Source organism: Scyliorhinus torazame, chromosome 6 (assembly GCF_047496885.1).
Source record: "Scyliorhinus torazame isolate Kashiwa2021f chromosome 6, sScyTor2.1, whole genome shotgun sequence".
NCBI classification, from domain to species: Eukaryota; Metazoa; Chordata; class Chondrichthyes; order Carcharhiniformes; family Scyliorhinidae; genus Scyliorhinus; species Scyliorhinus torazame.
The window spans coordinates 88,593,986-88,615,583 of NC_092712.1; the positions used below are offsets into that span (position 1 = coordinate 88,593,986).

The window sequence follows — 21,598 nt, forward strand, 5'->3', positions numbered from 1 at the left end:
TTTTAAAAAAACAGCATATGGGCGTAAAGATACTCTAACAACAACAGGGAGAGATTTTCACAATTTCGTCAAAAGATTAAATATGTTAGGATAGAATCTGGCCCTCTCCCTTGCACCCATTTGTGTTGCAAGTATAAAGATTTGCTTTGTTTTTACTATTTGAAGTTGATGACAGTTCTATTCATATATAAATGACAAAGCATTTTTTATAACTCGTTATGAAATATTCGGTGTGTATTAAATGTATTTAATTTTATTCATGGGGTCATGGTTAGTGAACAAGCCTGATTTCAATCTTGCGGCCCACTGAGATGAAGGAGGGCCACTCATGCGGCCCACTCACTAGCCTAGGTTGCCCATCACTGACCAGACATCACTGCTTTGGTACGAGGAGGAGCAGGAGTGCTCTTCCGACTCCCTAATCCTTGTGATTGGCATCCCCACCTAATCATTGCCACTCCATTCCAACCCTTTACCTTTAAGGCCCTATGTTTATCTTTGAAAAAAGGGATGAGCTGACTCTGAAGGCACGACAGGCACCAGCAGCTGAACCAAATTAGGCCAAATGAGGGCCAGGGACTAACTTTGGGACAGCCTTGGACCTTCCGGTTGGCGTGAACTCTATTGGTACATTGCTGGTCATGGACCTCAATTTCAACAGCTCAGGATCTGATCTGAGGGATTAATGTTATTTTTGAAAATTCATCATTAGTAGAGGAGAAAGACACAACCCCACAGCTATCATTATCTGCATGCTGGAACTGATAATAAGAAAGATTACTGTTTTAAATAGGGATTTCATCTTATTGAAGTGAATTGGAAAAATCTGTTCTGATCAATACTTCTCATGAACTCAACAGTCTGCAGCCTCTACATCAATAGTAATGGATCTTTCAGTCAAGTTGTGAATCCTTCTCCAGCATTAATTTTTGCTTGTGTCCCTACACCACATATAGAATCATAGAATTTATAGTGCAGAAGGAGGCCATTCGGCCCATTCAGTCTGCACCAGCCCTTGGAAAGAGCACCCTACTTAAGACCACGCATCAACCCTATCCCCATAACCCAGTATCCCCACCTAACTTCCTGGACACTAAGGGGCAATTTATCATGGCCAAGCCACCTAACCTGTGCTTCTTTGGACTGTGGGAGAAAACCGGAGCACCCGGAAGAAACTCCACACAGAGAGTCACCCGAGGCTGGAATTGAACCAGGGTTCCTGAAGATGTGAGGCAGCAGTGCTAACCACTGTGCCACCATAATGTTATTTCTATGAAATATTTTTAAAGTTCATAAAAATGAATAGTGACATTTGAATTCATGGAACTATTTGTATCCTGAATATTTATTTGAAGTGAAACTTCAATTGAACAACAACCGTGCTAATTTGAACTGAATACTTGATCAAGACCCATGGTGCCTGAATTGTAACATGAACATGGTAGTTTACCCACTTGTTTCACCTTTGTTTATGGTGGGCTTAATATGCTGCGTTACAATGAGTTTTGAACATCCAGTAGCACAGAATAATTCAGCAGCCTTTGCTGAATAAGATAAACTTTTTAAACTGAGGATGGAGTTAATACTATGCCAAAAATCAGATCTGCCCCCAAATATCACCAGATATGTTAGATGTGACATCATAGAAATGTACAGCATGTGAAGAGTTAATGTCGTGTTACAATTAGCCACTAGATGGAGTTAGGGACAGTACTATAAAAGACACTGACTCTTAGGTTTCTGGGAGAGAGTGGAATAGAGGAGAGGAGACAGGAGGGAAGTGCATAGTAGAGCTAGAGGGTGGGATTCTCCGACCCCCCAGCAAGGGGGGGGGGGGGTTGGGAGGGGGGGTTGGAGAGGGTGCGTGATGGAGAGGGTGCGTGATGGAGAGGGTGCGTGATGGAGAAGGTGCGTGCCAGGGAGGAGAGGGGGGGGGGGGGGTTGGGGAGGGTGCGTGCTGGGGAGGAGGGGGGGGGTTTGGGAAAGGGTGCGTGCCAGGTAAGAGAGGGGAGGGGCTTTGTGGATGTTGCATGCCGGGGAGAGGGGGGGGGTCCGCTTGGCCATGTGCCTGCTGGCGCACCTGGCTGCGGGGGGGGAGGGGGTGTGGGCAATGGTGACATGTCGGCTATCCCACCCCCACCCCCCACTCCCTGCAGGCCGTTATTTTTGGTCAGCACCCAGCGATGTTGGCCGCTGTGGCGGGTGCCGCACTTCTACATGTTGCCCTGGGGAGCTGGAGCAAGAGAGTGCCAGGGAGGCGGCGGCGGCTGCCGCAGAGGAGCTTGCCGTAAGGAGGCAGGTGGCAGCCGCACAGGCTGGAGGGCCGCCCGCACGACAGGACGAGGAGGAGGAGGTGGTGGTGGTGGTGCCATGACGATGGAAACGCCCGATGAGGCCCCGTGTGTACTGGCCCCACTCGTCGTGCCAGGACCTCACGAACTGAGCATGCAGGAGCAGACTCCGCATGAACCGGGAAACCGTAGCATAGTGGTTAGCACAATTGCTTTAGAGCTCCAGGGTCCCAGGTTCGATTCCCGGCTGGGTCACTGTCTGTGCGGAGTCTGCATGTTCTCCCTGTGTGTGCGTGGGTTTCCTCCGGGTGCTCCGGTTTCCTCCCACAGTCCAAAGATGTGCAGGTTAGGTGGATTGGCCATGATAAATTGCCCTTAGTGTCCAAAATTGCCCTTAGTGTTGGTTGGGTGGGGTTACTGTGTTATGGGGATAGGGTGGTGTGGGCTTAGGTAGGGTGCTCTTTCCAAGAGCCGGTGCAGACTCGATGGGCCGATTGGCCTCCTTCTGCACTGTAAATGCTATGATAATTCTATGATCTGCCACCTGATGGCACACCTGGCACCGCGTGGCACTGGGGGAGGACACCCTCACCCCGTGGCTGTCAAGGTTACAGTGGCCCTGAACGTCTATGCCATGGGGTCATTCCAGGCGCCGAGTGGGGACCTGTCTGGCATCTCGCAGGCACCGGTGCACCTGGGCAGTGACAGACGCTCTATATGCCATTGCGGACCGCTACATCCAGTTTCCTGTGCACCGGGCCAGCCAGTATGCCCGTGCAGCGGGCTTCGCTGCCGTGGCTAGGATGCCCATGGTCCAGGGGGCGATCGATGGGATGCACGTCGCTATGCGGCCACCTGCGGATAACAGGGCATGTGCTCACGAATAGGAAGGGGACCGATTCCATGAACATGCAGGTGGTCTGTGACCACCGCATGAGGATCCTGCGCCCAGTACCCGGGCAGTGTACATGACTCATCCTATTGGTGAAATCTTGCATCCCCACCGTGTTCGAGGGACGCCCCCAACCTCTGGCTGAGGGGCTGGTTGCTGGGCGATAGGGGTTACCCGTTGTGGTCGTGGCTGATGACGCCTATACGGAGGCCACAGACGGACGTGGAGAACCACTACAACGATGCCCATGCAGTGACCAGGGGTGTGATAGAGAGGTACCTTGGGCTGCTAAAGATGCGCTTCAGGTGCCTGGACCGCTCTGGAGGGGCCCTCCAGTACCCGTCAGATAGGGTCGACCGCATCGTTGTGGCTGGCTGCGCCCTGCACAACATAGTCCAGCAGAGGGGCGATGTGCTGCAGGCAGAGGAGGGGGAGGGGGAGGAGCAGCAAGACGAGGCGCAGACCTCCCCAGATGAGGTGGATGGGGGCAATGTTCAGGACAGACGGGCTGGACATGGACGGGAGGCTGCCCACCATTACTGTCTGGGCCAGCGGGCACGGGACAGGATGATAGCCGCCCGGTTCACGGACTAGTGGGGGCGTGGAAATCACCGAGTATGGGCACAGACTGCACACTACGGCACCAGCCTACCACCCTCACCCCTTCCACCTAACACCAATCACCCTCACCCCACTCACCCAACACCAACCACCCTCACCCCACCCACCCTCACCCCACCCACCCAACACCAACCACCCTCACCCCACCCACCCACCACCAACCGCCCCACCCGCATGCACACCACCCCTCCATTGCACATCCACCTGCGGCGCAACTGGCCGGGCTCACACGGTCGCCGGTGGAAGCGTGTCTATTGCAGGCCATGGAGGATGATGACAACATGCTCTGCGATGAGCTCTGGGATCCACATCGTTGGACAATGTCTGACCCATGGCCACAGTACCACCCTCCACCCGGACCGTCCCTGCATGCGGCCGTGACACTGCAGCGCACGGTCCCGTTGTCTGCCCGGGGGGATGGCGATAACGACCCGGGGGGAGGGGGGGCACATTCACCTGAGGCCGACGTTCTATCACCCCTCACACACACACTGGCGCTCACCTTGCACCACACCCCCGCGCGCTTCAGACAGAGCACAAAGGCAGCTTCTGTAGGTGTGGAAGTGATTTTAATGACAAACAGCTCATACACGTGCCCTAGCCCCTATAGCTCATCTGTGCCCTGCACCCATGCCAAATTACTCAGTGTCTAATGTTTTGGCCTTACGGGCCTTTGACTACGTCTAGGTGGTGCCCCAGACGATACGGCAGAACTGGAGGTGGACTCCTGTGATTCCTGCCCTGTGACTAGGAACCCCTTTGGCGGCCGGTTCCTGGGGCGTCCTGGCCTAAATGGGCCAGGCAGCGGCTCGGGCGACTGGGATGGCGAGCTGCCAGCCTGTCCTGCCCGTTGCCCACCAGACGCACATGGGACGTAGGGCGGGGGTGGGGGGGGGGGGGGGGGAGTCTGAGATGTCGCGGTGTTCCGGAACCTCCCTTACAGGAGGACCTGGAACAGGCCCAACCACCTCCTCCTCCCTCAGGGTGCCCGATGGCCCCCGGGCCTCTACATGGGTCGGGGATGCGAACGGACCGAGCACCCAATGCCCCCCCGACACCTGGTGCTGCCAGTCCTGGAGACCAGCCCTGGTATCAACAAGGGTCTGCAAGTTTGCAGCCGTGGAGCTCAGGAAGTTGGCCATCCCTGTCTGTGTCTGGGCGACGCCGGCCAGCACCTGGGCAATGGCGCCGATACCCTCAGCCATGGCCTGCTGAGACTGGGCCACGGCCTGCAGAGACTGCGCCATTGCCTGCTGGGACTGCACCATGGCCTGCTGAGACTGGGCCATGGCGTTGAGCGCCTCGGTGATCTGCTGCTGGCTCATGGCTGCCTGTGAGAGGGCAGCCATGTCCTGGGCCACGGATGCCGCCCACATGGACCATCCCAGGCCTTGCATACTGCGGCCCATGTCTGACACCATCGCACCCATTGCCTTCACCGTGGACGCCACCTGTGCTGTTTCGGCCTGGGTGGCACGCTTGACCGGCACCACTCCCTGCTCCTGCACGGGGGTGGACTCCTTGACCTGCGTCAGCCGCTGCCGCTGCACGCCGGCCGTCACCCCGTTCGATCATCCGTTGGTCCGTGACTGCATCGGGTCTATGGGTGGGTGTGGTAACTGCAGGGACTCGGGACCCATCTGGGCAGCAGATGGTTGCTTGCGCTGGGCTGCCCTCCGACCGCCCGGCCTCTCGTCTGCTCTCTCCACCTGCTGTACCGGGACGGCTGTGTTGTGCGCACCAGTTAGTGTCCCAGATGCCTCATAGTTAAAGTGCCCAACCGAGGTGAGTGTCTCTGCGATGATGGAGGATGTAGGAGATAACAGTGGGTAAGTGTCGTGCTCCTGATCCGACCCGAAGTCCAGGGTCCCCTGGAGTGGTGATTCTTGTCCATCCATCCTGTGTGTGGGTGTCGTGCCCTGGGTAGGCGCGCCCTGGGTTGGCGTGCCCTGGGTAGGCGTGCCCTGGGTTGGCGGCCCTGGGTAGGCGTGCCCTGGGTCGGCTGCGACAGGGGCCTGTTCGTGTGGCTGCCCCCCTCGTCGCTGGGTCTGGCCCGCCGGCATCGCCGCACTCGTACTAGATGGTGGCGTCGTCTCCCTGGTGCTCCGGGTCTGTCCCTGGCTTGTGACCGCCCTGGATCATCCTGGGGGCGGTTGCCATCTGCGGGGACGGGTGCCTCGATGTTTGGTCCTGCAATACAGAATACAGCATGCATGGTTAGACACGCAGACGGGGATATGGGGGAAGGGGGAGATGGGGGATATGGGGGAAGATGGATATGGGGGATAAAGGGGAAGGGGGATATGGGGGATATGGGGATATAGGGGAAGGTGGATATGGGGGAAGGTGGATATGGGGGAAGGGGGAAAGGGGGCAGGCAGTGGGGGGGGTCTCACTTGGTGGTGCCCCCCCCCCGACCTCTGCATCCACAACCCCCCCGGTCTTCGGGTCCGCCTGCAAGTTCCAGGGCCCTCTCCTCATGGATGGTGTGCGGCCGCAGTTCGGGTGGACCCCCTCCGGTCCTCTCACGCTCCCGGTTGTTGTGAGCACGCTTCTCCTGTGGGGGACGGGAGAGTGGCAGGGATAAAGGGCAACAGTGTTAGGCAGACATATACATGCGGACCAGCGGTTGTGTGTATGTTGGCAGAGGTTCACAACCCATCCTGCCACTCCAGCCTGCATGGGTGGGTGCAGCCATGTCGGTTGCACCTCGGGGTGTGCTGCCCATTGGAGGTGGGGTGGGAGGTACTCACCCTGGCTGACCTGACAAGGTCATTGATCTTCTTGTGGCACTGGGCGCCTGTCCTTGGTGTTACAGCCACGGCGCTAACGGCCTCTGCCACCTCCCTCAACAGCGCCGGCTGAGGCGTGGTGCGACCCTGCGGCCGTGTCCGGGGTACAGGGCCTCTCTCCTCTGCGTCCAGGAGCGTCTCGATGTCGCGCTCCTGGAACCTCGGCGCTGCGTGGCGGGCGGCCATTTTGATGGGTTTCCGGTGGTGGGGGGGGCATCTTTTGTGCTGCGACACGGGGGGGGCATTCATTTGTGCCGCGATGCGCGGGAGCCGTCCTTTGTGCTGTGACGCCGCACGGCGTCCATGACAGGTGACGGTGTCGCGAATGGCGTCACGCCACTGCTAGCCCATTCTGGGCCGGAGAATTCGCGACGTTTCGGTGGGCCGACGCCGGAGTGATTCGCGACGTTTTTGGCACCAGTTTCGGGCCATCACGCCGATTCACGGAGAATCGCGCCCAGAGAGTATAGAAAAAAGTTATAGTTAGTATAGAGTATAGAGATAGTGTTAGTGAGTGCACTTTAATATAATCTATTTGTTTACCATAGGAATAAGTGTCAAACTTTAATTTAAGTAGTGTAAATACATTTTGCTTTGTTGATGAACATAACTTTAAGTGTCTTTGTGAACACTACACTTTCCATCCTGAAGTCAACCTCACAAAGATCACTACTGTAGATTATAAATTTTGTGTGGTTGACTGGTGAAGCCAGTGGTGAAGAGGTCAGAGTCATTTTGAGGCATAAGACCAAAGAGCTGCGAGTGCCAAACAAGCCAAGTCCAAATCAGATCAGTACAGTGTCAGGTTGCTTGAGGGCTACCTGAGCACCATCAAGGTAAATTATGGAAGGATATTTGCAATGCTGGGAGGTGGGGGGCAACTATATTTATGTCTAAAATGGGATAAAGCCTATATGCTGTACACTCCATACAGTTGACTCTGAAAACAGCAATGAGGGTCCAATATACATCATGGGAGGCTGATCTGTCGATGTAAAGGGCCTACCACCTGAAACAGATGGTTTGTCCACTAGTCGACCCCTTCCGTGATGCATGGGTGCAAGAAATGAGCTGCTAAGTACTGCACAACAATTTGAAAAGCATGACTGTCAAGCTGATGCCATACATCTGAAGTTCAAATCTACCGCGCTCAATGACACAGATACAATCATTGTTTTGGCTCTTAGTAGTCTTGGCATATCTGATCGCCCACAACCAAGGAAAGCTTATGGCATTTTAAAATATTACCACATGGCCAAAAAAACTGAGGATTTACCTGACTGAATGGCGATTGCACTCTGCTGTCTCTTCTCTTGCAACCTTCTGTACTTTTTAGCTCCAAGCCAGCCTTTCACATAGGCCTGTACCAGCACGATTCGATCTGTTATTTCTTTCTTCATGAGGTTTAGCTGTTCCACATGGTAATATTTAAGAAACACCTGGGAGTGAAGAGCAGGACAGAGACTAAAATGTCAAATAACATCAGGAGGGAAGGAAGTTTTAATATAATCTTGTTCCTGAAAATTGCTCCTCACATTGAAATGCTTTATCAACACATACTGATGGATTCCTAAAATTAAAACTAAGATTGGTTACATTTGGCAGAACAGAACTTGATCATTACTGAAAAAGAGATATGCTGTCAAAGTTTTTCATCTTGCACTCATCAGAACATTTCACAAGAATACCAGTATCAGAGGAAAACAACAATATTTACTGTTTGAATAGAGAATGTGATTGGTCGGACAGTGGGCTTGATTGGTGGAGCTATTGCCATGGAGAAAAGCTGGGCAGTTAACTGTTCTGCAATATTGGTTCCATTGGTGGCATGTTGGCACAGTGGTTAGCACTGCTGCCTGACAGCACCAGGACCTGGATTCGATTCCAACCTTGGGTGACTGTCTGTGTGGAGCTTGCAGAGTCTCCCATGTCTGCGTGGGTTTCCACCCGGTGCTCCGGTTTCCTCCCACAGTTCAAATGTGCAGTTAGATGTATAGGCCATGCTGAATTGTCCCATAGTGCCCAAAGGTTCAGTGGGGTTGCAATGTTCTGGGGATAGGGTGAGGGAGTGGCCTAGATAGGGTGTTCTTTCAGAGGGTTGGTGCAGACTCGAGGGGCTGAATAGTCTCCTTCTGCTGCTGTAGAGATTCTATGATTCTATGAGTCTTAGAAATGATTAGAAACCATTCAAATAGTTCCATTAAATTTTAATTCCTTTTTAAAAAATGTCTCTTATATGTTGTCTTACATCAGACTATTTCCTGGACGAAAGTGAATTGGTGGACAAATGATCTTCAAGTGTGGAATTTAATTGCCATTTGAGTAATTTGATTATGGAAATATCAGACTGTGCCTAAAATTGGCCTGGCTGGAATTTCCTTGACCCCAACAGTCTAAGTGTGAGACAGGCAACTTTGCGATCTGGGTGGTAACCTCATGTAACACATCATTTGTCTGTCATAGAGCCCAGAAAATTGGTAGTAAAATTAAATCAAGGGAGTAAAATCAAGCAGATTTTATAAAGGCAGGCAAGCCTATCCACCAGGCTTTTGTTTGGTGAAGTTAAAAATTACCCCAATATAGTTTATTCTTTAAAATGTTTGTTGCCACAATTATTATCCTACCGAAAGGTATCTCCTGAACCTGCCCATTTGTGGAGGAAAATTACTGTATTTTGCTCAGATATGTTCCTGACAGATCAATGTCAGCAAATGAGTTAACTTGACCACAATGTGCCTTCTAGAAAAATGTAGCAGCACAGATTTCAGTGATCAATCTTTATTACATTTATCAAGCTGCATTTCTCTTGGGCCTTTGTGTCTATCCTTTGCCAGCCAGCTCTTGTACAACCCTGCATTAACCTCAGCCACATTGTGCATGTACCTTGAGAATTACTAATGTCGCCTCTTAGCACCAGGACAAAGGTGCATTTTACCCAAAACATGTGGGGCTAGTGCAGTTTTCCTCTAATCCCATCTGGGAAGCACTCAATGATTTACTTCCTCACCAAAGGATTATGATATTAATGTAAAACAATTAACAAATGTTTGACTGTTTCTTGTTCAATAAGCGATATCTACCAGAGGTTTTGTGTATATGTGTATTTGGCTAAATTTATGTTACAGGATGTTTTTTGCATTTTATGGCTGAAGAGATTATTTGCCTTGGTTGAACTTTAAATCTTTGTGTGTTTTCATGTTACAAAGTCTTGCATAACCTCTTCCAAAACTTTGAAATAAAATGTCACTGATTTAATTTTAGAAATGATTCATTTTGATAAAATTTGGATACAAGTTCAATATTTTACAGACTTTTAAGAGACTGTTATGAAAGAAATACCTGGATCTAGAAATTCACCTGCCTTATTACTATTCACAATCCGATTGTACTCACTCAGATAAAGATTGCCATTATACAGATTTGTACTCCCACCTCATCTGCATAATGTTAATATCTGGATGAATGGATTCCACACTTTCTTCTTCTTAATTCTGCCAGCTGCCTCTGTCATCAACATGGGCTGAATAGTGTTGTTTAGAAACCATGTGCTGCAGATGGTCTACCATTCTTAAAGGCAGACCGTCCCTCTGAAAGGAAAGCTGCACTGCAGAACATTACTGCAATTTGAATGATGGTGAAGTGAAATCCAAGGCAGGGAGATGGACAGGCACATTGAGATGCTGAGTGCATTTGTTCGCCAGTTAGTCAGCCTCCATCTTTGTTGTGGAGCATGGAGGAATCCAATTCAAAGTTGGAAAATGGTATAATGTAAATCTCTCCACCTTTGTAGCCTCTGCTCCATCCCCCAGAACCACTGCCACAGCTGCACCAATAGCTCTTGCTGCTTTTGTGGGGACAGGTCACCTACTCTTCTGCTCTCCCTGTGTGGATGCAGAAACACAGAAGATGGGAGCAGGAGGAGGCCTTTGGCCCTTCGAACCTGCTCCGCCATTTATCACGATCATGGCTGATCATCCAACTCAATAACCTAATCCTGCTTTGTCCCCATACCTTTGATCCCATTCTCCCCAAGTGCTATATCCAGCCGCCTCTTGAATATATTCAATGTTTTAGCATCAGCTACTTCCTGTGGTAATGAATTCCACAGGCTCACCATTCTTTGGGTGAAGAAATGTCTCCTCATCTCTGTCTGAACTGGTTTACTCTGAATCCCCAGACTGTGACCCCGGTTCTAGACCCACCCACCATCGGGAACATCTTCCCTGCATCCACCCTGTTTAGTCCTGTTAGAATTTTATTAATCTTTATGAAATACCCCTCATTATTCTGAACTCCAGCGAGAACAATCCCAACCTAGTCAATCTCTCCTCATGTGACAGTCCCGCCATCCTGGAATCAGTCTGGTAAACCTTTACTGCACTCCCTCGAGAGCAAGAACATCCTTCCTCAGAAAAGGAGACCAAAACCGCACACAAGTGAGTGCACGTGAGTGTGTTGCCATTTAAGATGCATTAGTGCACAGCCCATCTTGCAGTCTCGCCTGAACTTTGCAGAGTGAGGCACGATTTTATTGCCAGGATTAGCACTGCCCAAATTTGAAATCCTGATGTTTCCTCAACTGATTAAGCTGTGTCTTCCAAAATCAGCATTATGCCTCTGTACCCCCTCCTCCAGTGGCACCATGTAACTGAATGTTATGTCCTTTATCACTGTAGAACAACTTTCATGACCACCAATATCCCAAAACAATTCAGTCAATTAATAGAACCAATTTATACGCCTCAGCCATGTACCACAAACTCCAATGCGATAGATGATCATATCATCTACTTTTAGTGATGTTCACTGTGGTAGTATGCATTAGGGGTCATGTGGGACTGTGAAGCCATGATGTCATTGGCTGACAGATCCCGGGTCCTGGTTGGACGTTGACCTCTAGCTCCACCCTGAAGGCGGTGTATAAGTACCTGGAGTCCTCCCCCGCAGGCAGTCTACTACTGAACTGCGGGGGAACAGTCACGCTTAATAAAGCCTCATCGACTTCACTCTATTCGTCTCTCAGAGTCTTTGTGCGCTACAATTTAGTAAGCGTGACTAAAGGACTATGGAGCTCAGGATCATCCCGGAATGCCTGAGGATCAGCCCCCACGCAGTGAACGCGGCAGCAGCTTTCAAGCACTGGCAGACTTGTTTTGAGGCCTACCTCAGAACGGCCACCGGCCGGGTCACAGAAGACCAAAAACTACAGGTCCTGCACTCGAGGTTAAGCACGGAGATTTTCTCTCTCATCGAAGACGCAGAGGATTTCCAGACGGCGTTCGCAGCACTAAAAAGTCTCTATGTCCGCCCAGTAAACCAGATCTACGCTCGCTATCAACTCGCAACGAGACGGCAAAGTCCCGGAGAATCGATAGATGAATTCTACGCCGCGCTACTAATTTAGGGACGAGCCTGCAGCTGCCCGTCGGTGAACGCAAATGAACACACGGACATGTTAATGCGCGATGCTTTTGTGGCAGGTATGAACTCCTCCCAAATCCGCCAAAGACTTCTAGAAAAAGAGTCGCTAGGACTCTCAGAGGCACGGGCCCTAGCAGCCTCCCTAGACGTGGCCGCGCGAAATACCCGCGCCTACGGCCCCGACCGCGCGGCAGCCCATTGGGCTCCGTACGTACCCGTCGCGACAAACCCCCCCCCCCCCCCGGACACCCCACAGGCATGCGCGGTCCAAACGCCAAGTCGCACCGGGGGCGCCCGCTGCTATTTCTGCGGCCAGGCGAAACACCCCCGGCAGCGCTGCCCGGCCCGCGCAGCGATCTGTAAGAGCTGCGGGAAAAAGGGCCATTTCGCGGCTGTGTGCCGGTCCCGCGAGGTCACCGCTGTCCCGGGAGAACAGGGAGCCCTGCACGCTGTTTACGCTCCCCAACCCCCCCAGCGCCCCATGTACGACCCGCAGGCGCAGCCACTCTGGGTCCCGACCACCGCGGTCCCGGGAGAACAGGGAGCCCTGCACGCCGCTTACGCTCCCCAATCTCCCCCCCGCGCCCCATGTATGACCCGCCGGCGCTACCACTTTGGGTCCCGACCACCGCTCTCCCCGGAGAAGAGGGAGTTCTGCGCGTCTCTAACGCCCCCAAACCCCCCCCCCCCCCCGCGCCCCATGTATGACCCGCCGGCGCTACCAATTTGGGTCCCGACCACCGCTGTCCCCAGAGAAGAGGGAGCCCCGCGTGTTCCTAACGCTCCCCAACCCCCCCAGCGCCCCATGTGCGACTTGCAGACGCCGCCATTTTGGGTCCCGGCCACCACGAGGGGAGGAGGGGCGCCGCCATCTTGGACAACCCCAGACCTGTACGACGCATGGGGCGGCCATTTTGTCCACCCCCGCCGCCATCTTGTGACCCCCAGCCATGTGCGATGCATGGGGGCAGCCATCTTGTTCACCCCCGACGCCATCTTGGACGGCAACAACGGACCCCAGTGTCGACGGCTCCACGGGGTTCGAAGAAGACGCTCAACTACTACAACCATGTCTCGCTTCAATGACGCTGGACCAAGCTCGGCCCCGGACACTCCAGACGACGACGACAACGGTGCTGATAAACGGGCACCAGACACCATGCCTAGTCGACTCCGGGAGCACGGAGAGCTTTATCCACCCCGACACGGTAAGACGCTGTTCTTTGACCACCCATCCCAGCGCACAAAAGATTTCCCTAGCTGCAGGATCCCACTCCGTACAGATCAAAGGCTTCTGCATAGTTACCCTAACGGTGCAAGGGAGGGAGTTCAAAAACTACAGGCTCTACGTCCTTCCCCAACTCTGCGCCCCCACATTACTGGGATTAGACTTCCAGTGCAATCTACAGAGCCTAACCTTCAAATTCGGCGGCCCAATACCCCCACTCACTATCTGCGGCCTCGCAAACCTCAAGGTGCAACCCCCGTCCTTGTTCGCAAACCACACCCCGGATTGCAAACCCGTCGCCACTAGGAGCAGACGGTACAGTGCCCAGGACCGGACCTTCATTCGGTCCGAAGTCCAGCGGCTACTAAAGGAAGGCATAATCCAGGCCAGCAATAGTCCCTGGAGAGCACAGGTGGTAGTAGTAAAGACAGGGGAGAAACAAAGGATGGTCATTGACTATAGCCAGACCATCAACAGGTACACACAACTAGACGCGTACCCTCTCCCCCGCATATCCGACATGGTCAATCGGATTGCCCAATATAAGGTCTTCTCCACCGTGGACCTCAAGTCCGCCTACCGTCAGCTCCCCATCCGCCCAAGTGACCGCAAGTACACAGCCTTCGAGGCAGACGGGCGATTATACCATTTCCTAAGGGTCCCATTTGGCGTCACAAACGGGGTCTCGGTCTTCCAACGAGAGATGGACCGAATGGTTGATCAACACGGGTTGCGGGCCACGTTCCCGTATCTCGACAATGTAACCATCTGCGGCCACGATCAGCAGGACCACGACGCCAACCTCCAAAAATTCCTCCAGACCGCTAAAGCCTTGAACCTCACGTACAACGAGGACAAGTGCGTTTTTAGCACCAACCGGCTAGCCATCCTAGGCTACGTAGTGCGCAATGGGATAATAGGCCCCGACCCCGAACGTATGCGCGCCCTCATGGAATTTCCCCTCCCGCACTGCTCAAAAGCCCTAAAACGCTGCCTGGGGTTCTTTTCATACTACTCCCAGTGGGTCCCCCAGTACGCAGACAAGGCCCGCCCCCTAATACAGACCACGACCTTCCCTCTGTCGACAGAGGCTTGCCAGGCCTTCAGCCGCATCAAAGCGGATATCGCAAAGGCCACGATGCGTGCCATCGACGAGTCCCTCCCCTTCCAGGTCGAGAGCGACGCCTCCGACGTAGCTCTAGCGGCCACCCTTAACCAAGCGGGCAGACCCATGGCCTTTTTCTCCCGAACCCTCCACGCTTCAGAAATCCGCCACTCCTCAGTGGAAAAGGAAGCCCAAGCCATAGTGGAAGCTGTGCGACATTGGAGGCATTACCTGGCCGGCAGGAGATTCACTCTCCTCACGGACCAATGGTCGGTAGCCTTCATGTTCGATAATGCACAGCGGGGCAAAATCAAAAACGACAAGATCTTAAGGTGGAGGATCGAGCTCTCCACCTTCAACTACGAGATCTTGTATCGTCCCGGAAAGCTGAACGAGCCGTCCGATGCCCTATCCCGCGGCACATGTGTCCAACGCACAAATTAACCGCCTCCAAACCCTCCACGAGGACCTCTGCCACCCGGGGGTCACTCGGTTTTACCACTTTATCAAGTCCCGCAACCTCCCATACTCTTTAGAGGAGGTCCGTACAGTCACAAGAAACTGCCACATCTGCGCAGAGTGCAAACCGCATTTTTTCAGGCCGGATGGTGCGCACCTGATTAAGGCTTCCCGCCCCTTTGAACGCCTTAGTCTGGATTTCAAAGGACCCCTCCCCTCCACCGACCGCAACATATACTTCCTTAATGTGGTGGACGAGTACTCCCGCTTCCCATTCACCATCCCCTGTTCTGACATGACCGCGGCCACAGTCATTAAAGCCCTGAACACCATATTCACACTGTTCGGTTGCCCCGCATACGTCCACAGCGACAGGGTGTCCTCCTTCATGAGTGGCGAGCTGCGCCAGTTCCTGCTCAGCAACGGTATAGCCTCGAGCAGGACGACCAGCTACAACCCCCGGGGGAACGGGCAAGTAGAGAGGGAGAACGGCACGGTCTGGAAGACCGTCCTACTGGCCCTACGGTCCAGGGACCTCCCCATTTCACGGTGGCAGGAGGTCCTCCCAGACGCCCTCCACTCCATCCGGAGTGTACTACTGTGTACTAGCACTAACCAAACGCCTCATGAGCGCCTCCTTGTCTTCCCCAGGAAGTCCTCCTCTGGAACGTCACTGCCGACCTGGCTGGCGGCCCCAGGACCCATCTTGCTCCGAAAGCATGTGCGGGCGCACAAGTCGGACCCGTTGGTCGAAAGGGTTCACCTCCTCCACGCGAACCCGCAGTACGCTTACGTGGAGTACCCCGACAGCCGACAGGACACGGTCTCCCTGCGAGATCTGGCGCCCGCCGGCAACACCCCCCCCCCCCCGACACCAATCACCCAACCCCCCCCCTTCCTGCCACCGCCGCACCCCGCGACCGCCCCCTTCCCAGGACGATCAGTCCTCCTCCCAGGCCCGACCAGGAATGAAGCCCAAGCTGAAACCGTAAGGCTCCCGGAGACGACAACACCGGATCAAGCACCACCACCACCACCGGGGCCGATGCGATCGACACGGACGACCAGACCGCCCGACCGACTCGTGGCGTCGATCTAACAGTACAATATGTGGACTTTTAACAAGAACATTTTGTCTTTTCCTGACGATTACTGTAAATAGTTTGAAACAAAAAAAACCTTGTACATACTGTAATAACATGCAAAAGTTTTCCTCCCAGGACCAGCCTTGTAAACCCTTACCACCATGCGAAGCATCACCCCGCCGGGTTCATTTTTAACAAGGGGTGAATGTGGTAGTATGCATTAGGGGTCATGTGGGACTGTGAAGCCATGATGTCATTGGCTGACAGATCCCGGGTCCTGGTTGGACGTTGACCTCTAGCTCTGCCCTGAAGGCGGAGTATAAGTACCTGGAGTCCTCCCCCGCAGGCAGTCTACTACTGAACTGCGGGGGAACAGTCACGCTTAATAAAGCCTCATCGACTTCACTCTATTCGTCTCTCGGAGTCTTTGTGCGCTACATTCACTAACTGACAAATGTTTGCCAGCGCACCAAAAAATCGCCTCTGATCTCCTTAGCATATTTCCATGGGGTCTTTTGTGTCCACCTGAGAGCACAGATGGCCGGAGATCAATATTTCATCGAAAGACCATACTAGTGATCCCTCAGCTCTGTCCTGAAATGTCAGCCTAAATTATGTCTTCAACATAATGACGTAAGAAATATGACTGGCCGTAGCTCGACCCCTCCAGCCTGTTCTGTCATTTAATCAAATCATGGCTGATCTTCTGCCCTAATTTCACTTCCCTACCCTCCCCATACCCATTGATTCTCTGAGGGAGCAACAATCTGCCTATCCCAGTCTGAAATATAGTAAATGATGCACCATCCACAACCCTCTGGGGTCGAGAATTGCAAATATTCACAATCTTTTGAGTAAAGAGATTTCTCCCAATCTTAGTCTTAAAAGATTGGCTCCTTATTCTAAGGCTGTGCCACCATGTCCTAGATTTCCCAGCCATGAGGAATAACCTACCGGTGTCTACCCTGTTGAGCCTCTCCAGACCCTTACAGGTTTCAATGAAATTACCTCTCACTCTTCTATACTCCAAAGAGTATAGGCCCAATTTACTCAACTTCTCACCATAAATCAATTCTCTAATCTCAGGATCCAATCTAGTGCAACAACAATGGTAATTGGTGTTTTAAAAAACTGGAAATAGAAAGCTGGTACAAGCGGCTATGAACCTTCTTTTATTACACTGCTGTATCATCTTTTATTACACTTCTATGTGTGTTTTGATATACTACGGAGTGCAATATGTGTTACTCAAACCTTGGTTGCTGATGAGGTTTTCTGAATCTCGATGAAGTAGTACTGAAACTCGTCCAGTAGTAACAAAAGGTTTATTGAGTAACTATAACAATAATTGCGTGAGTTCTTTACTTTAACATTGATTCTAGTGATAAGGTTAACTAGATCTAAATACAGTAACTATGCTTAACTACACTAACCATCTGAGCTAATCTTATACTCCTGTCCTGATCACAGTACATCCAAAAGAGAGCAAGAGAGGCACAATGCGATTGCTTTTATACCCCTGTTGGTCCGACCCTCTAGTGATCATCTGGTGCTGCTGATTACACATTAACCCCTTATGTACATGCACATACAGAGATCACTACAAACCTGTTAGAGTGCAAATTCTCAACTGGTTCACAAATGTCCATTAGGGAAAGAAAAATGTCAGCTTTAACCAGTCTCAACATATATGTGAATCCAGTCACACACCAACATGATTAGACCATAAGACCATAAGACATAGGAGCAGAATTAGGCCACTTGGTCCATCGAGTCTGCTCCGCCATTCAATCATGGCTGTTATTTTCTCACTCCCATTCTCCTGCCTTCTCCCCATAACCCCCGATCCCCTTATTAATGAAGAACCTATTTATCCTCAGTTAATTATCCTCTGCAAAGGCCTGCCGATCCACTCAATTTATAAAACCTTACTGCTTGGTTCAAGAAAGAAGGTCCTCCACCACTTTCTCAGGCCAACTAGAAATGGACGATAAATGCCAGCCTTGCTAACCCTACCCACATCCTGAGAATGAGAATGGGTTGGGAGTTAAATTCACATCCTTTGGACCCAAGTCACAAGTATTCTACCGCTGAGGTGAGGCTGAGACTAATTAAACAATTAAACGTCAAATAAGAAGCCGCATAATTTGACTATAGAAAATTTTAATGACAAGCTAAGCATGCAACTGAATGAACAGATAAGTAAAAAATATAGTGAATAACCCTACTTTGGTCTTCCCCAAAACCCAATTCTCCAGCTTAGCTTTTTCCAAAATGGCAGCACAAATATCAGGATTCACTGGTGGTTCCTCGGTTGACTTGAATGCAAGAATATGGTATCTGTAAATAATCAAAATAATCAGTGTTCTGAACCACATTTTGTAGAATGTCATATTACACTTAAGGACTAATTTCACCAAATCATCGGCATTCTTAGTAACTTTCCATCCATGAAAATTGATGGCAGGATTATTTTAGGGAGCATGTGGGATTTGAGGATTTTCCTACAATTGCTGTAAGGCTGCTTGGTCCTGCACATTATCTGTCATATCTAGTCATTTAAGTGACGAGGATGGGTGTGTGAAATCACTTTGAGATACCCATGATCCGTTCTTGGATCAAGGATAAATTCTTGGACCGCTCTTATTTCTCATCCAAATGCTGCCCCTCAGTGATACCATCCAAAAACCCAGCAAGTTCCACTCGTATTCTGATGACACTGAGCTCTACCTCACCACCACTCAACCCCTCCACTCTCTCTGATTTAGCACACTGAATGTTTGACAGCCAGTCTTGGATGAGAAGAAATTTCCTCCAACTGAGTATTGAGAAGATTGTCTTTGGACTCTTGGTGGGTGGGGTGGGGGAGAGGGGGTGTTAGAGGGCCTGTGAGTGGTGGCAATTGTTCGACATTGATCAAATACTTGCAGTAATCCTCTCCACCTGCCAGTTTTCCTGGTGAAGATCTTGTGCATGTGGCCGCCATCTCTACAGGTAACAGCAGTACAGATACTGTCACCACCTTGGTTTTCCTTGGGGGCCCATTGGCAATCTTCGGTTTGGTGGCTGGAATTCGAGCAGAGGTCCACTCTGGGCGGCAGGGTGGCGCAGTGATTAGCACTCCTGCCTCACGGCACCGAGGGTCCGGGTTCAATCCCGGCCCCGGGTCACTGTCCGTGTGGAGTTTGTACATTCTCCTCGTGTCTGCATGGGTTTCACCGCCACAACCCAAAGATGTGCAGAGTAGGTGGATTGGCCACGCTAAATTGCCCCTTAATTGGAAGTTGAAAAAAATTTTAATAACAAAGTCCACTGTGAATACCCGATAATCCTCAAGCCAGAAGATTGGGCTTGGTACGTGGTGGGGCTGAGGCAGCTGGCAAACATTCCACCTGGATCGTTTTGGGAATCGGATCAGGTAAATCAACCCCCCTCCCTCTCTCTCTCTCTGCAGCTACCATGCGGTCCTGGCATACAAGAAAACTCTTCCAGACTCTTACCCATCAGAAGGATTGATAGGTTGACAATCAACCTGTTTGGCCAAATCATGAACACAGCTTCCATGGCCATCGAGGGCCGGCTGGGACTCGAGCCTGGAGGTTGGTACCCATTGGATACAGGAATAGTGCCAGAGGACTGGAGGATAGCAAATGTGGTCCCTTTGTTCAAAAAGGGGAGCAGAGACAACCCCGGCAACTATAGACCGGTGAGCCTCACGTCTGTAGTGGGTAAAGTCTTGGAGGGCATTATAAGAGACAAGATTTATAATCATCTAGATAGGAATAATATGATCAGGGATAGTCAGCATGGCTTTGTGAAGGGTAGGTCATGCCTCACAAACCTTATCGAGTTCTTTGAGAAGGTGACTGAACAGGTAGACGAGGGTAGAGCAGTTGATGTGGTGTATATGGATTTCAGCAAAGCGTTTGATAAGGTTCCCCACGGTAGGCTATTGCAGAAAATACGGAGGCTGGGGATTGAGGGTGATTTAGAGATGTGGATCAGAAATTGGCTAGCTGAAAGAAGACAGAGGGTGGTGGTTGATGGGAAATGTTCAGAATGGAGTTCTGTCACAAGTGGAGTACCACAAGGATCTGTTCTGGGGCCGTTGCTGTTTGTCATTTTTATCAATGACCTAGAGGAAGGCGCAGAAGGGTGGGTGAGTAAATTTGCAGACGATACTAAAGTCGGTGGTGTTGTCGATAGTGAGGAAGGAAGTAGCAGGTTACAGAGGGATATAGATAAGCTGCAGTGCTGGGCTGAGAGGTGGCAAATGGAGTTTAATGTAGAGAAGTGTGAGGTGATTCACTTTGGAAGGAAAAACAGGAATGTGGAATATGTGGCTAATGGAAAAGTTCTTGAAAGTGTGGATGAGCAGAGGGATCTAGGTGTCCATGTACATAGATCCCTGAAAGTTGCCACCCAGGTTGATAGGGTGGTGAAGAAGGCCTATGGAGTGTTGGCCTTTATTGGTAGAGGGATTGAGTTCCGGAGTCAGGAGGTCATGTTGCAGCTGTACAGAACTCTGGTACGGCCGCATTTGGAGTATTGCGTACAGTTCTGGTCACCGCATTATAGGAAGGACGTGGAGGCTTTGGAACGGGTGCAGAGGAGATTTACCAGGATGTTGCCTGGTATGGAGGGAAAATCTTATGAGGAAAGGCTGATGGACTTGAGGTTGTTTTCGTTAGAGAGAAGAAGGTTAAGAGGAGACTTAATAGAGGCATACAAAATGATCAGAGGGTTAGATAGGGTGGACAGTGAGAGCCTTCTCCCGCGGATGAAAATGGCTAGCACGAGGGGACATAACTTTAAACTGAGGGGTAATAGATATAGGACAGAGGTCAGAGGTAGGTTCTTTACGCAAATAGTAGTGAGGCCGTGGAATGCCCTACCTGCTACAGTAGTGAACTCGCCAACATTGAGGGCATTTAAAAGTTTATTGAATAAACATATGGATGATAATGGTATAGTGTAGGTTAGATGGCTTTTGTTTCGGTGCAACATCGTGGGCCGAAGGGCCTGTACTGCGCTGTATTGTTCTATGTTCTATGTTCTATGTTCTATGTTCTATGTTCCGGCTCAGATGTAGGGATGCTACCCACTGTGCCTCAAGACCCCTGACCGTAAACCAACTGAACGTCCAGTCAGCCTCTTAGAATTTTATGTAAAGTGGGGATCGAGAATAAATAAAGCTTTGCAAATTACGAACCCTAGATGAATATACTAGGCATCCCAGTCACACCTGTGATACACAACAGCTTCTGTCTGCCAGGATTTTTTCAATGGCTGGCTGCGACGAAAGTTTAAAACACAAGGTAACAAGTGAATTGCATCGTTCACCTTTGAATGAAATTTGCAAAGAGAATGCGGTGTGAATATCCTTGTCTCCGGATACGGGCTGTCTCCAAAACTCCCGTGTAACGAAGCTGTACCAACACCTTTTCTTGATCAAATTTCTTGGCTTGGCGGTCATTATTTGGTTTTATGCAACGAACAAAATGAGGCAGGCCACCCACCATCTTGGAGAGGAGATCCATGAGTGAATACTGAAAGTCAAACAATCATCAGTCACAATGAGAGGTTTACAAAAGCAGCAGGCTAAAATTTTAAATTTCACTGTCGATTTTACTGAGATTTACTGAGATCCCACCAGGGCAGGGCCAGAAAATCCCAAAGCTAGTTATATGGTCATAGTGTAATT

The 21,598-nt window shown here is 51.2% G+C and overlaps 1 protein-coding gene across 1 annotated transcript in view; it reads right to left on the minus strand.

Moving 5' to 3' along the window:
* Positions 1–21,598, minus strand: part of myo3a (myosin IIIA) — a 683,164-nt gene that overhangs the window by 150,785 nt on the left and 510,781 nt on the right. Inside the window, exons 25-27 of the mRNA XM_072508449.1 lie at positions 21,238–21,443; positions 18,123–18,234; positions 7,873–8,035 (exon numbers count right to left, since the gene is read on the minus strand). Of these exons, the coding sequence (XP_072364550.1) occupies positions 7,873–8,035; positions 18,123–18,234; positions 21,238–21,443 (481 nt within the window). The remainder of the gene's footprint in view (positions 1–7,872; positions 8,036–18,122; positions 18,235–21,237; positions 21,444–21,598) is intronic.